The 14208-nt window shown below is 44.7% G+C and overlaps 2 protein-coding genes across 4 annotated transcripts in view; one reads left to right on the forward strand and one right to left on the reverse strand.

Moving 5' to 3' along the window:
• vwa8 (von Willebrand factor A domain containing 8) overlaps positions 1 to 4286 on the reverse strand; it is a 71849-nt gene extending 67563 nt beyond the window's left edge. Inside the window, 3 exon segments of the mRNA XM_083922059.1 lie at positions 327 to 457; positions 568 to 645; positions 4057 to 4286. Coding sequence (XP_083778185.1) covers positions 327 to 457; positions 568 to 645; positions 4057 to 4195 — 348 coding nt within the window. The 5' untranslated portion in view covers positions 4196 to 4286.
• Positions 4287 to 6298: 2012 nt separating this feature from the next.
• Positions 6299 to 14208, forward strand: part of dgkh (diacylglycerol kinase, eta) — a gene marked incomplete at its 5' end in the record, with an annotated part of 70257 nt that continues 62347 nt past the window's right edge. For 2 of the 3 annotated variants that reach the window (XM_083922009.1, XM_083922011.1), the window contains one exon: positions 7465 to 7746. In XM_083922009.1, coding sequence (XP_083778135.1) covers positions 7465 to 7746 — 282 coding nt within the window. Of the gene's footprint in view, positions 6440 to 7464; positions 7747 to 14208 lie in introns of those variants that run through there. The other variant, XM_083922010.1, reaches the window with a different exon arrangement.

Here is a 14208-nt window from a genome sequence, read left to right on the forward strand (position 1 = left end):
TAATAATAACACAAACTAAAAAAACACATTTCTCAGAAAATCTGAGGTGAAATATATTGAATTTAATCTAAAAAATAAATAAAATAATTTATTTTCACACAGGAGTATAAAAAAATATGCTTTAAAATGTGGTTATTTCACATTTATTAGCAGAAAACACACAAACACACACACAATGAGCAGAAAACACACTATAACCTGATAGATACTGTATTCTCATAGAGATATGAAATGACCTTTATCAGGGTAGATGATTTTGTACAATTCTTATTATTTAATTTTTTACAAATATCTCAATAAACACGTGTTTCTCAGTGTGTACTCACGAGGTACTGCATAGCTATGGCTCGTCTCAGGGGTCCTGGGGGGCCGATAAGAAACACATCCTGGCCCAAAAGGTCCTTCTGCATGATCCAGCGAAGGTGCTGGACCACTGTTTGGGGAAGGGAGTCCGAAACTAACAGAACAAAATGAAGTTTTAGTGTTTTATCAGATGCCATTGTGTTCTTGCCTTTTCATGCAGGCGTGTGTTTAATACAGGGATCTGTCAGAGAGAGAATGACGTACTGTGTTTGACAGGAACCAGCTCTGGATTCTTGGGGGTCTTGAGTTTGTAGGAAATCTCTCCGATCGTCACCGTGTCGCCTGCAAACGACAGGAAACCAAAACATGACACGTGTTCTAGTGATGCACGGTACCAGGATCTATTTCTACTGATATTTAGCTTCAGGTGTCAGCCACGGCTCAAACCTCTGACACAGTAACTATAGAAAACCTTGGTGGTTAATATCTCTCATCTCATCTTCACTCTCTAATATGTGGAGGTCTAATCTCTCCACCTGGTCCTGGGTCTTCCCCGAGGCCTCCTCCCAGCTGGACGTGCCTGGAACACCTCCCTAGGGAGGCGCCCAGGGTTCATCCTTACCAGATGATCCTGAACCACCTCAACTGGCTCCTTCCAACGCAAAGGAGCAGCGGCTCTACTCCGAGTTCCTCACGGATGCTGAACTTCTCCCCCTCTCTCTAAGGGAGACTCCAGACCCCCTCCTGAGGAAACACATTTCAGACGCTTGGACCTGGACCTGGTTCTTTGGGTCCTGACCTGGACCTGGTTCTTTGGGTCCTGACCTGGACCTGGTTCTTTGGGTCCTGACCTGGACCTGGTTCTTTGGGTCCTGACCTGGACCTGGTTCTTTGGGTCCTGACCCAGCTTTCATGACCACAGGTGAGGGCAGGAACCAGGACTGAGCGGTAGATAGAAATACTAATAATTTGGGCTTTTGTATAAAGTATGTAAAAAAAATAGGGACAGCAAAAACATAAACCCCCAAAATAAATAACCAGACCACAGCATGTGACGACTCTGCATGTGTGTTGGTGTGTTTACTCGCTGACTACAGGAAGTTTTAGAGCCGTTAGCAAAGCAAATACAGTTGTTTATGGGGTGAAAAGTTGAACTAAGCCGTCAACATCACAAAGGAACGTGCAAATGAAGTCAACCGACAGAGAACCAGATCAACCTAAACGTAGAAAAATGGAATTTTGTAAACGTTGGGGATCTTTTTAATGACACATTTGCATCAATAGGCCGACATAAAGGCATGCTATCCTAGAGCGCTCTCCCACTGTGCGTCCGTCCCGTGCCCCGTGCTTTAGGGTCCTTGTCCCCCCCTCCAGGCCCGTTTGTACTCACACTACCTGGGCCTCGGAGAATGCTCGTACACGTGCGCACGCTCGTGCTCGTACACGTGCAAACGTGCTTTACTAAAGCCCACCTCTCCCAAACGGGCCGTGGACGGCAAGCGTGCTGCTCCTAGACGTGGTACGGTTGCACTCACACTGGTCAAAGGAACCAGACTTTAGCAGTGACACGTGCTTGGACATGGTACGGATGGACAGTGGGAGTGCGCCCTTAATTACTGTTACTGTTGCGTCCCTGACCCAGCATGAAAGGTGTCACAGTTGTAACATTGGTCAAAATATAAAGTGTTGATGCCTGGTTTCAAATGTCAGTGTTGAGCCCTGCTGTAGCACCTTTAGTGTTTTTTAATGTTAATGTACGGACATCTTTACGTTTAAACACTTTTACCCTGTTTACACCTGTTAATTCAAAGTGTTCCCAAATTCACTCTTCAGAACAAAAGTAAGGAACACGTATACAGACTGTATATAATTATAATTATATATATATATATACAGTCAGTGGATGATGATATGATAATGGCACCTGTGTTTTCCAAAGTCAACAAAGAGTTTTGTAAAAACCCTGAAGAGTGAAGGTTTGTTTGCAGAGTCCCACCCAACGCAACGACTTCTTAAACACACAGAGACGCAGCTCGAGTAACGCTTGCTCCTCTTGTGCGACCAAAGACAAAAGTGCATCTTATTGTTGTACTTTATATTAAAACACATGTAATAATTTGAATTAACACGAATAAAGATTCCTGAACCTGAAACTTAAATCAGAGACATGTCTGATGTTATTTCCATCTTTGTTCGTCTGAAACAACGGGAGAAAAATCCTCTGTGTTTTTTTGCAAACGCAGTTTTTTTCCAGTTTGGTTTTAAAAATAAATAAAGTAATAAAGTCTTTGAGTAACTTGGAAACGTCATTAAAAAGGAAAGTGTTACTGCAAGACCTACAAAGTTTTTCAAAGTTTGGCTTTCATCTAGTTTTAAGGATAAAATAAAATACATATGCTTAAATTATGTGACTCAAAAGTGGCTAAATATGTCATTTTAAATACAAAGAGGATGGTCAAAAGATAAGGAACCATGAGAGATTTATGATAGGTATATGTGGTCTTACTGTGTGAGGCGAAAGCTATTTAAGTCGGTCTTAACACCTAAAAGTTCGGAGTCATCTATCTCTATCTCGTCAATCTCTACTCCAGAATTTTTATTGGCTTTTCTATTAATTTAAAAGCACATTGACACTGTTTTTTTATATATAGTTTTAAGCTAACGAATTGTTTCTGAGCGTCTGTGATACACCACACACCTCCTCTGACAGAGTTTGAGCACACACAAATACCACTGTGTCGTCTGCATACACACACACACACACGTCAGGTAGATTATTAATAACATATCAACTAAAAAGTAAAGGACCGAGTATTGAACCTTGTGGAATTCCCATTTGACAAGTCTGTACATGACAGGGTGGAGTTAAATCCACTGTTTTCTACGATTAAGACAAAAGCATCATGTGATAAAAGACCCCGAACCCTGGGACACGGGGAACCTGCACGCATCTAATTTATATTTAATATGAAACCATGTAAAATAGATTTACCCTGATCAATAAACCTCAAATGTAAATCTGATGTGTCGAATATCTGGGACTGTTAGGATGGATAGATAGATGGATAGATGGATAGATAGATGGATAGATGGATAGATGGATAGATGGATAGATGGATAGATAGACAGATAGACAGATAGACAGATAGATAGATGGATAGATGGATAGATGGATAGATAGATGGACAGATGGATAGATAGACAGATAGACAGATAGATAGATAGATAGATGGATAGATGGATAGATGGATAGATAGACAGATAGATAGATAGATAGAAGGATAGATAGATAGAAGGATAGATAGATGGATAGATAGATAGATAGAAGGATAGATAGATAGAAGGATAGATAGATGGATAGATAGATAGATAGAAGGATAGATAGATAGATAGATAGATGGATAGATAGATAGATAGAAGGATAGATAGATAGATAGATAGAAGGATAGATAGATAGATAGATAGATGGATAGATGGATAGATAGATAGATAGATGGATAGATAACTTTATGTATCCCTGAGGGGACATGAGGTCTTCGCAGCATTGGTACAAAACATTCAGAAATATAAAACATAAAAAGCAGAATTAGAACAGAAATAATTAATAAAAGCATCTTTTGTTGTTTCATTGTTTCCAAAACACTTTAAAAGTTACTTCTGTGAATTAAAGGAACAATAAGTCCCATAAAAACCACCTGCACACACATTAGTAGCACTTTAACCCTCTCTTATCTCGTGTTTAACCCGGGTTACCTGCGGAGGTGTGCAGCAGTGTGACCTCCGGACTCCTCCACCTCCAGCCGTCTCTCCCCACAACTGCCCCCAGAATGTGACGCATTCTCCGGGCAGCGCCGGCCGCCGCGGCGCCGCTGCACAGAACCTGCGAGAGCATGTCTGAACTACGGTGTTCCGGTCCAGAACATCCCGGAACACACACTCACACGGTTCTGTTACAGCCCTGTGTCCGCACCGGCCTTTCCACCTTTCATAACATCTGTCAGCTCAGCCTGGAGGAGGCGGAAGACAATAAGTGAGGGACCAACGGGTCCGCGGCCAAAGTCTTCCGGAGTGGTTCAGCGCTCCAAAGGTTCCGACCTCGTGTTTATGCAAATTAATGTGATTTTAACACTTGTGTTGCTTTTTAGTGGGGAATTAAATACTCAAATATATGTTTTTATAATAAATGAGTTTACATTTGGCATCTTTTTGACATTTGATCAGTTTAAAGTTGTTTAAAGTTGTTTTAGTTTATAAGGTTTTAAACTTCCTGACTGATCCTGTAACAACATGTTTACTGATGATGTAACACCGTGTTACATTATTGGGACTTTATTACACTTTCAGGAGGTTATTATTTCAAAACTGATAATGTAATAATTCACAGATAATGTAATATATATGTCCAATTTGATTAAAATCAGTTAAATGTTATTTAAAGTGCCAAATCATAACCAAAGTTTATCTGAGGACACTTTACAGAGCAGGTTAAAACAACACTCTGTGACTTATTTATGATTTACAGACACAACAATTCCCCCATGAGCAGCAACAAGTCGCACTGTCTCCAATAAAAGTAGTAATAATAATAAGTATAGTTATTATATGAAGTATTAATCAAGCAATCCTGTGCACACAGTGGTGCTGAAGACCTTTAACAGAGAGGAACGGACAGACAGACGGACAGACAGAGAGACACAGACACAAAGACAGACAGACAGACACAAAGACAGACAGACACAGACAGACACAAAGACAGACAGACACAGACAGACACAAAGACAGACAGACACAGACAGACACAAAGACAGACAGACAGACAGACAGACAGACACAGACAGACACAAAGACAGACAGACACAGACAGACACAAAGACAGACAGACACAGACAGACACAAAGACAGACAGACACAGACAGACACAAAGACAGACAGACGGACAGATGGAGAGATGGAGACCGACCATAAAAGTGACACTAACTATAATAACATCTATAGTAATTCCTTTAGCGTTTGCAAAAACCAAATGAATTACGTCATAAAACTAAATTCTCCAAATCTGAGCCAAACTTTAATCTCTTTAAAATTGATTTTCTAAATTATTTTGAATTTATCCAAATTATTAATAATAACAAATGTGTTTAAACCACTGATGTATTAAAAGGTATATTTAAATAAATGTAATAAAATAGCCCACTTTTTACTTTAATGTATTTTTATGTATCTGTTTATGCTTTATTTTATTTTATGCCTTTTTATTTTATTGTGTCCTGTTTTTTATGTTACGTCATTATAACTTAAGAGGGTTTTGTTCATTGAGATAACTGCAGTATATTTATATATTTATATATTTATTATATTTATTATATTTATATATTTACTATATTTATATATTTATTATATTTATTACATTTATATATTTATTATATTTATTATATTTACATATTTACATATTTATTATATTTATATATTTATTATATTTATTATATTTATTATATTTATTATATTTATTATATTTACATATTTATATATTTATTATATTTATTATATGTATATATTTATATATTAATTATATTTATTACATTTATATATTTTTTTAATTTTCGAAACGTTCTACAAGTGTTCATATTATGAGATTTCTAAAAATATGAAAAAAATTCCCATAAAATATGAATTACGTCATTTAAATGACACTCACGCGCACATATGTATAGCCTACACACAACACCCGTGCCGTGCCGTGCCGTGCCGCGCGCGTTTTAAGTGGGTTTGACATTTATCACGTGGAGCGGAGCGCTGATAGGCTCGGCCCCCGAAAAAGTGCCCAGCTGAGTGTGTGTGTGTGTGTGTGTGTGTGTGTGTGTGTGTGTGTGTGTGTGTGTGTGTGTGTGTGTGTGTGTGTGTGTGTGTGTGTGTGTGTGTGTGGAGGTGGAGGGACAAAGCGAGCGGAATCCACCCGTCCAGTGCGCACATGAGCGGCGTAGAGGCAGAGAGGCAGGCCGTGAAACCCTCTCCCTGACTCGGTTCTTCTCCGCCCCCGGAGCGGACACACACACACACACACACACACACACACACACGGGTCTGGACTATGGAGGATGTGGACCATTACAGCCGCAGCCCTGCCTGGGAAGAACTGGTCAGTAACACCGGGGACTTTTCTCTTTGGACCCCTCCGGTTCTCCGGTTCTCGGTTCTCACTCAGCTCGTGTTCCGTTGCCGCGCGCGTGTGTTCCGGTTGAAGTGACTTCTGTTGGGGGTGGACCCGCTTTACCAGCCCCGGTGTTCCGGTCGGTGTTCCGGTCGGTGTCGTGATCTGTGAGCGGGTCCTTCATGTTGTAAGTGTCGGTTATGGAAACAGAGTCCGGAGCGTTGAGTCTTTAGAGTGAAGACCGGAAAATACACGTTTCCATCCCCGGGACTCTGTGGACGAGACATTACTCCTCTCTTCTCTTCTCTTCTCTTCTCTTCTCTCCTCTTCTCTTTGTCTAATTCAAGTCCTTTCTTCTTACCCGGTGCATTGAAAGTCATTTTAACTCGTGCTAAATGACTTTCGTGGTTCAGCAGCATCGAGACAGTTTCACTTTTTACGCAAGACTTCTTAAAATCTTATGAAAATTGGATTTAAATGATATAAATGTTCATAAAATCAAGACTTTTGTATTTCAGTCAGTATCTAGATTAAAATGTGTCTATTTTCATCATTTTATGAACCGAATATAAACTAAATATAGATTATAATGTGAGTAATTGGACCTGTTTTGGTGATTCTCACTGTGCGTAATGAATGATCGCTCCCCTGGATGAAGCTTTTTATTGATTTATTGTTGTTTATGATTTTAAATACACGCCTTGAGCATTAAAGTTGATTTGAGGGGGGACAACAGAGTGACTGCACTCCTCGGGTGCAGTCAGTGTTAGTGTAAAGCGGCCGCTAGGGTCTGCCATGCCCCGGACATGTCCGCCGGTTCACCGAGTGGATGAGGCGGTCTCTGCCGTGCGGGCTGGAGCCGTCAGCCGTCAGCAGGGGCTGGAGGAGGGAGTTTGATATGCTGATGTGGAGCCCATCCCCACTGTGCCGCGACATGCTCCTTCCCCTGCGCGCTCGGCAGCCCACACACTCCCGAAAACACACAGGCGTCTTTATCACGGAGGCAGCGAGAGATGACAGCGCGGAGAGACGCTTCCCAGCCGCTGAGCAGCTCTCGCCCTCAGGAGAGGAAGGGAGCGGCGGAGCGGTCGAAGGCTAACCCCGACTGCTTTTCTGTCTCCCCTCGACAGGAGCCGGAGAAAGGGCCGGTGTCCGCGCCGGGGATCCATGCCCATGTGGTGGGGGCTGTCGCCGGCACCGGCGGCGCGGACGAGTCCTCTGACAGCGACGCGGAGCAGGAAGGCCCCCAGAAACTCATCCGGAAAGTGTCCACCTCCGGGCAGATCAGGAGCAAGGTAAGAGCCCTCCGCGCCTTTGTTTCCCTCTGTGTGTGACTGAAATGGAGGTTTGGATGTGGAGCTGTGTGTTTGGCTGACCTGGAGTCTGCCCTACCTGCGGGCTGGTGACTCAGGACGTGTGTGTTGTGGGGGTTTGTTGCCTGAAGGGAAGGCTCTCTGTCCGGGGGAACACGCTCGGTGTCGGTGGTCTCTGTGCCGCTTTACGCCTGCAGAGCTCCTGCAGATGGAACAGAAAGCACCTCCGATGGGGTCTATTTTTAGATGTTGTCGGGAATTACATCAACACGGAGCAGTTCTGCACAAGTGTGGAGGAGTGAAACCAAACGGGCTCGAACCTGTTGCACTTAAAGAACAACCTCAGTGAAGGAAGGACAACACATTTAATTCATATTAAGATTAAAAACACATGAACATGAATATCACATATGTTCTTTTTTGACATGACAGCATGTAAAATATAGATATTTTGTATTAATATGTCGTTAGCCACAACGATCACTGTTAGATAAAAGTATCCTGGTTATGATTAATCAGTTTGAGTCATTTAAAATAAAATCAAAGTCCATTTTCTCTGATTCCAGCTTCGTAAATGTTCGTTTTTCCTTCACTCTAACGACGGTCGTTGGCACTTTGAGCACAAAGGGTTCCAGTGACATCATCGGCCTGTGAGAGGTTAAATACCTGGATCTCCACACCAGTTAGTTGGACCAGTCCCAGCCTGGTCCTGGTCCTGGTCCTAGTCCTGGTCCGGTCCTGCTCTAACTGCTCAGCCACCGTCCGCCCCCTCAGTCCTTTTTTAAGAAAAGCAGTTTCTTAAATGTGAATGTTTCCTGGTTTCTTCCCTCGTCTGTGACTGTAAACCGAATTTATTTGAGACGTTTGAGGACGTCGTCTTGGACTTTGGGAAATAATCCTTATTTGCAGCCCCACACATATAACACACATCTACATCGTCTACAACAGGGAGATGCGTGGCTTTGTTTCCAGATCTTTCCGTAGACCTCTGAGTTTTTGTGCGTCTTGTCGACTGTTTTTGAATCTTTTCATCGACCAAATCTGCAGTAAACACTCCACCTCCGCATCACACCAACGTGAACCTTTCACCGCCATTGTTTGAAATGTCCGCGCATGGTCCCTCCTTCTTTTTTCTACGTCCCAACAGGCGCACAGGAAATGACCTCAGAACCGCCGTAGGCCTTGTGCTCGTACACGTGCGCACGCTCGTGCTCGTACACGTGCAAACGTGCTTTACTAAAGCCCACCTCTCCCAAACGGGCCGTGAACGGCAAGCGTGCCGCTCCTAGACGTGGTACGGTTGCACTCACACTGGTCAAAGGAACCAGACTTTAGCCGTGAAACGTCCTGGGGCACGGTACGGAGGCACAGTGGGAGTGCGCCCTGAGTAAGATGATGCTCTGCTGACTCTCCCCTCTGACACCGAAGCCTTCTTGGCCCACTTCTCTTTTACCCTGTAAATGAGTGGCGTCCTCCAACACCAATGGAGCCACTTAATTATTGACCGCCCCGTTCCTCCCCATCTGCATTATTCAGTGAGGGGATGTATTTAGAGATTTGGGGCACGGGAGCGTCTGGCTCTACCTTTCACACGCAAATCCCCCACCGGTGTGTGTGTAGTGCTGCACCGCTGCGTCCACTGTTCCACCGTTCCATCGTGGATCCATCGTCACTTCCCTTTTGTCTGCCGATTGAAACATAATCACAAATGTTCATCAGAAATCGCTGGAACTTGGGAGCTGATAGATTGGTTTGATACGTGACAGCGACACGACAACGTCGGTTCGATTCCTTATCGATCCTCTCTGTGATTTCTGATCAGCTTTCTGTGTGGAGGAAAAAGTCAGCCTACATCATTTCATTCATTTTTATTTTGTTAACACATGAAGTGCCCAACCCTCATGGGTGTATAAGACACCATCACATCATACATTACATTCAAAATACAGATTAGGGCGCACTCCCACCGTCCCACTCCCACTCTGGATCATTTCCCCTGCCTGTGTGAGCGTAACAATGCGCACGTTATAATTTACTTAATTTAATAACTTAATACTTTAATAACTGTAACACTCTTTTATTAAACTATATATTCTTAATTTTGGCTTGTCCCATGTGTCAACTGACCTACACAGGCGTTCAGCATCAACGCAGCAGTTCTATTATGTGAACACGCTGTAGATTAAACGAGGGAAGCATCTTCTCAGTCTGCCGGCGTCACGGCGTGGAGCTGATGTTACTGTGACGCCACGCTCTGGACCCTTTCTTCTTCTCTGCCACGACTCCTTCCTGTCGCAAGTCTCCAGCAGCGTAGACGCATGATTGTGATGTATGCATAAAGAAGCAGGCATTGATAAAAGGACTTGAGGAGCTCAGCGGCAGACGATTCCAGTTCCAATTTCAACTTGTTGCCGGTTCTGGATTCTGATCTCTAGATGTTTTACTTCAATTGAGCCAAAGACCCCTTCACTTATAATTAGAGATGCACCGATCCAGAAACCGAAACAGTTACCTGATCTGAGCGAATCGGCCGTTACCTGATACCGATCCGACCCTCCTGTCCATGTGGGTGATCGGCTGGACATAAACATTTAGTATTGTTAAAAAATAAGGTAACAAGTTAACACAGATGTAAATGTACTTAATATTATTAAGTGTGCATTAGCAGCAAAAATAAATAAATCACACTTCCATGTAAAGTGCAAACAGATGTTTTCAAATGTGATATAAAATAAAGCAGCTGCCTGAAACAACAAACAACGGCTTCATTAACGTGCTGCGTTTGATTTTAAGCAAAAAGGAACTCCTGCATCGGCCTCATTCATCCGATATCTGATCCAGCTCATTAATATCAGATATCTGATCATATAATATGACTTGGGACACTTTTTACAAGGTGATGCTTTTATCTTCTTGTCTGTTAAGATAATAAAAATAATAAGGTAATTATTTATTAAGATAATAACCCGTTCACACACGATAATAAGACAGTTATAAAGGTAATAACTTGATCACACAGGACATTGTGAGTGTACTTCTCCGTGCACCTGCTGCCTCTGGACTTTTGAAAGTGGATGAAAGTCGTGCAGACACGAGTCACGGCGTGCGCACCGGCTGCAGCAGCGTCCGTGGACTGAGGGGATGCTAATTGCAGCGGCTGGTGGAGAGCCCGGGTCGACTTGGTCTGTCCTACGCAGGCCGCATGTCACAGCGGCATGAGTTCATGCTGCGCTCACAACGGTATAAAGCACTCGCTGTAATTGTATTAGTGTGTTTAGCACGTTGACTTAGTGCTAACAAAGGTCTCCGGGTTGTTGTCGTGTGGGTCAGTGGGTTTTTGTGTGTGTGTGTGTGTGTGTGTGTGTGTGTGTGTGTGTGTGTGTGTGTGTGTGTGTGTGTGTGTGTGTGTGTGTGTGTGTGTGTGTGTGTGTGTGTGTGTGTGTGTGTGTGTGTGTGTGTGTGTGTGTGTGTGTGTGTGATGAGAGGTACTAATGGATCACGCAGACACTGACTCACTGAGTGTTGTTCCACCGGCTTGTTTGCAGAGCTCTGGACCGTGTGTGTGTGTGTGTGTGTGTGTGTGTGTGTGTGTGTGTGTGTGTCTGTGTCTGTGTGTGTGCGTGTCTGTGTGTGCGTGTGTGTGTGTCTGTGTGTGTGTCTGTGTCCATCCCTCTCTGTCCACTATCTCTCTAGTTCTTCGGTTGCCACAGACAACCACATCTTTCGTCTGTTATTGGTCGACTCCATGGCAATGCTGCGTTTAAGACAGCTGCTTTGGTGGAAGGTGTGTGTGTGTGTGTGTCTGTCTGTCGGTCTCTCTGTGTGTGTGTGTGTGTCTGTCTCTCTGTTTGTGTGTGTGTGTGTGTATATACTTTCAGCATGTTTGCAGAAATGTAAAACGTAACGACTACTTTATTGCACTTTTACAGAGCATTTTCGATCGTTTCTCGTCGTTCAGTGGAATCGTATCATACATCAAAATATCCTGGTACACACGTACGTCTAAGGTCTCATCTCATCTTCAGCCTCTTATCCGGGGTCAGGTCTCAGGGGCAGCAGCTCCAGCAGGGGACCCCAAACTTCCCTTTCCCGGGCCACATTAACCAGCTCTAACTGGGGGATCCTGAGGCTGCATTAAACAGAAGGAACAACAACAGTAAGAGTGCGTCTCCTCACGCTCCTGACACTGGACCGTAGCTCTGTGGCTGTGTTTCCTCTCCGTCGTTGGCGGGTGACAGTACATGAGGATGCAACGGAAATCTTTACGGCTATCCGGGGCTAACTACACTCATTGTTGATAGCCACTTACAAACCCATCGTGGCGAATCAATATATTGGCGGCTGTGCAGAGTTGTTGGTGTTGAACTGTTGGCTGTTATTCATCCCTGCCTGCCTGATGTTCTGCTCTGGACAGACGCAGGGTAATGGGATTTGACCGCACGTCATTTCTCTCTTCCTCTCTCATCTCGTGAATGCACTTACGGTTGTTAATGCGTTTGAATAATTTAACCAGTTAATGACTCACAAAACGTGGTAAAATCAGACTGTATTGCTCTAATATGTGAGGTTGAATAACAGCTTTTTCAGAGCCTCTCCTCTCCTGTCATGAGAGCTTATACACTGGCGCACTCCCACTGTTCCTCCGTACCGTGCCCGAGCACGTTCCACGGGTAAAGTCTGGTTCCTTTGACCAGTGTGAGTGCAACCGTACCACGTCTAGGAGCGGCACGCTTGCCGTCCACGGCCCGTTTGGGAGAGGTGGGCTTTAGTAAAGCACGTTTGCACATGTACGAGCACGAGCGTGCGCACGTGTACGAGCACGAGGCCTACGGTGGTTCTGAGGTCATTTCCTGTGCGCCTGTTGGGACGTAGAAAAAAGAAGGAGGGACCATGCGCGGACATTTCAAACAATGGCGGTGAAAGGTTCACGTTGGTGTGATGCGGAGGTGGAGTGTAAAGCGCGGGGCACGGGGCGGAGACACAGTGGGAGGGCGCCCTAAGATACTGTAGACCAGGGCGGCCCAACCCTGCTCTTTAAGGGCCACTGTCCTGCATGTTATAGTTTCTCTGTGCTCCGACACACCTGAGTCTAATGATTTGCTCGTTAACAAAGCAGCTGGTGCTCGTTACAGGTTTGTAAATCGTTAGACTCAGGTGTGTTAGACTCAGGTGTGTTAGACTCAGGTGTGTTAGACTCAGGTGTGTTAGACTCAGGTGTGTTAGACTCAGGTGTGTTGGAGCAGGAGAAACCTTAAACATGCAGGACAGTGGCCCTCCAGGAACAGGGTTGGGGAGCCGTGATGTAGACTGAAAGCAGAGCTAATGGCAAACTGGAGCCTGCCGCTGCCGCCGCCTGCGCTCATATTTCATATGGAAAACACTCAAACAGGTAAGAATGAGCAGGAGAAACATGTGACAGAAGCCTCGGGTAACCTGTCCTTCCTCCTGAGAAAGCACTTGTTCTTCCTCTCCGATCGTTTGTACGGACTCTATACTCTAAGCAGGACGTTTGTACGGAGACTGTCCTTAAGCAGGACGTTTGTACGGAGACTGTCCTTAAGCAGGACGTTTGTACGGAGACTGTCCTTAAGCAGGACGTTTGCCACATGATGAGAGGTTGTGAGGAACACAGTGCTGCTCTTCTGCGTGTGCAGAAGCGTCTCACCTGTTACTTTGTGTGTCTCTCACACTGTCGCTCGCAGAAATAGCAACTGTGCATAATTAAGTACCATGAAGAACGTGAAGTTGCGTCCTCCTCTGTGCAGAGCTGAAGCTGAATCTGACGGAGGTAATTGCAGGCCGTGTACCCGTACATGTGGTCCAGTGGCACAAAAGAGATCACAGACAGGAGGATTGCCCCCTCCGAACTGCTGGATTGTAATTTTCCCATCAACATGGGGAGATTTGAGCATGTGGTGGGAGTAAGAGGAGGAGGAGGAGGAGGAAGGGAGCAGAGGTACAATTACACCCAACAGAGAGGACGACATGCCAAGACGGCTGCAGGCTCAGGCCCACTGCCACTGCCGCCGCCGTCAGCCCCTCTACGGTCCAGAGCCTGGAGAAGGAAGTGATGTTTGAAACGTGTACGCCAGAGACGATCATCTGGATGTTCTGTGAAAACTTAAACATATCACACCAGGGATGCACGGATTATGAATGAGCCGAAAAGCTGATCACTGATATCGTTTTTTTTTTGTGACGGGGAAACGAAATCTTGGGCAGCGGTGGTGGTTAGCACTGTCGCCTCACAGCGAGAGGGTTCCTGGTTTGAATCCCGTCTGGGGCCCTTCTGTGTGGAGTTTGCATGTTGTCCCCGTGTCTGCGTGGGTTTTCTCCGGGTTCTCCGGTTTCCTCCCACAGTCCAAAGACGTGCAGGTGTTGGGTTCATTGATGACTCTAAATCACCCGTAGGTGTGAATGGTTGTCTGTCTCTGTTCGTCTCTA

Source organism: Echiichthys vipera (genome assembly GCF_963691815.1).
Source record: "Echiichthys vipera genome assembly, chromosome: 10".
In the NCBI taxonomy this organism is placed as follows: Eukaryota; Metazoa; Chordata; class Actinopteri; order Perciformes; family Trachinidae; genus Echiichthys; species Echiichthys vipera.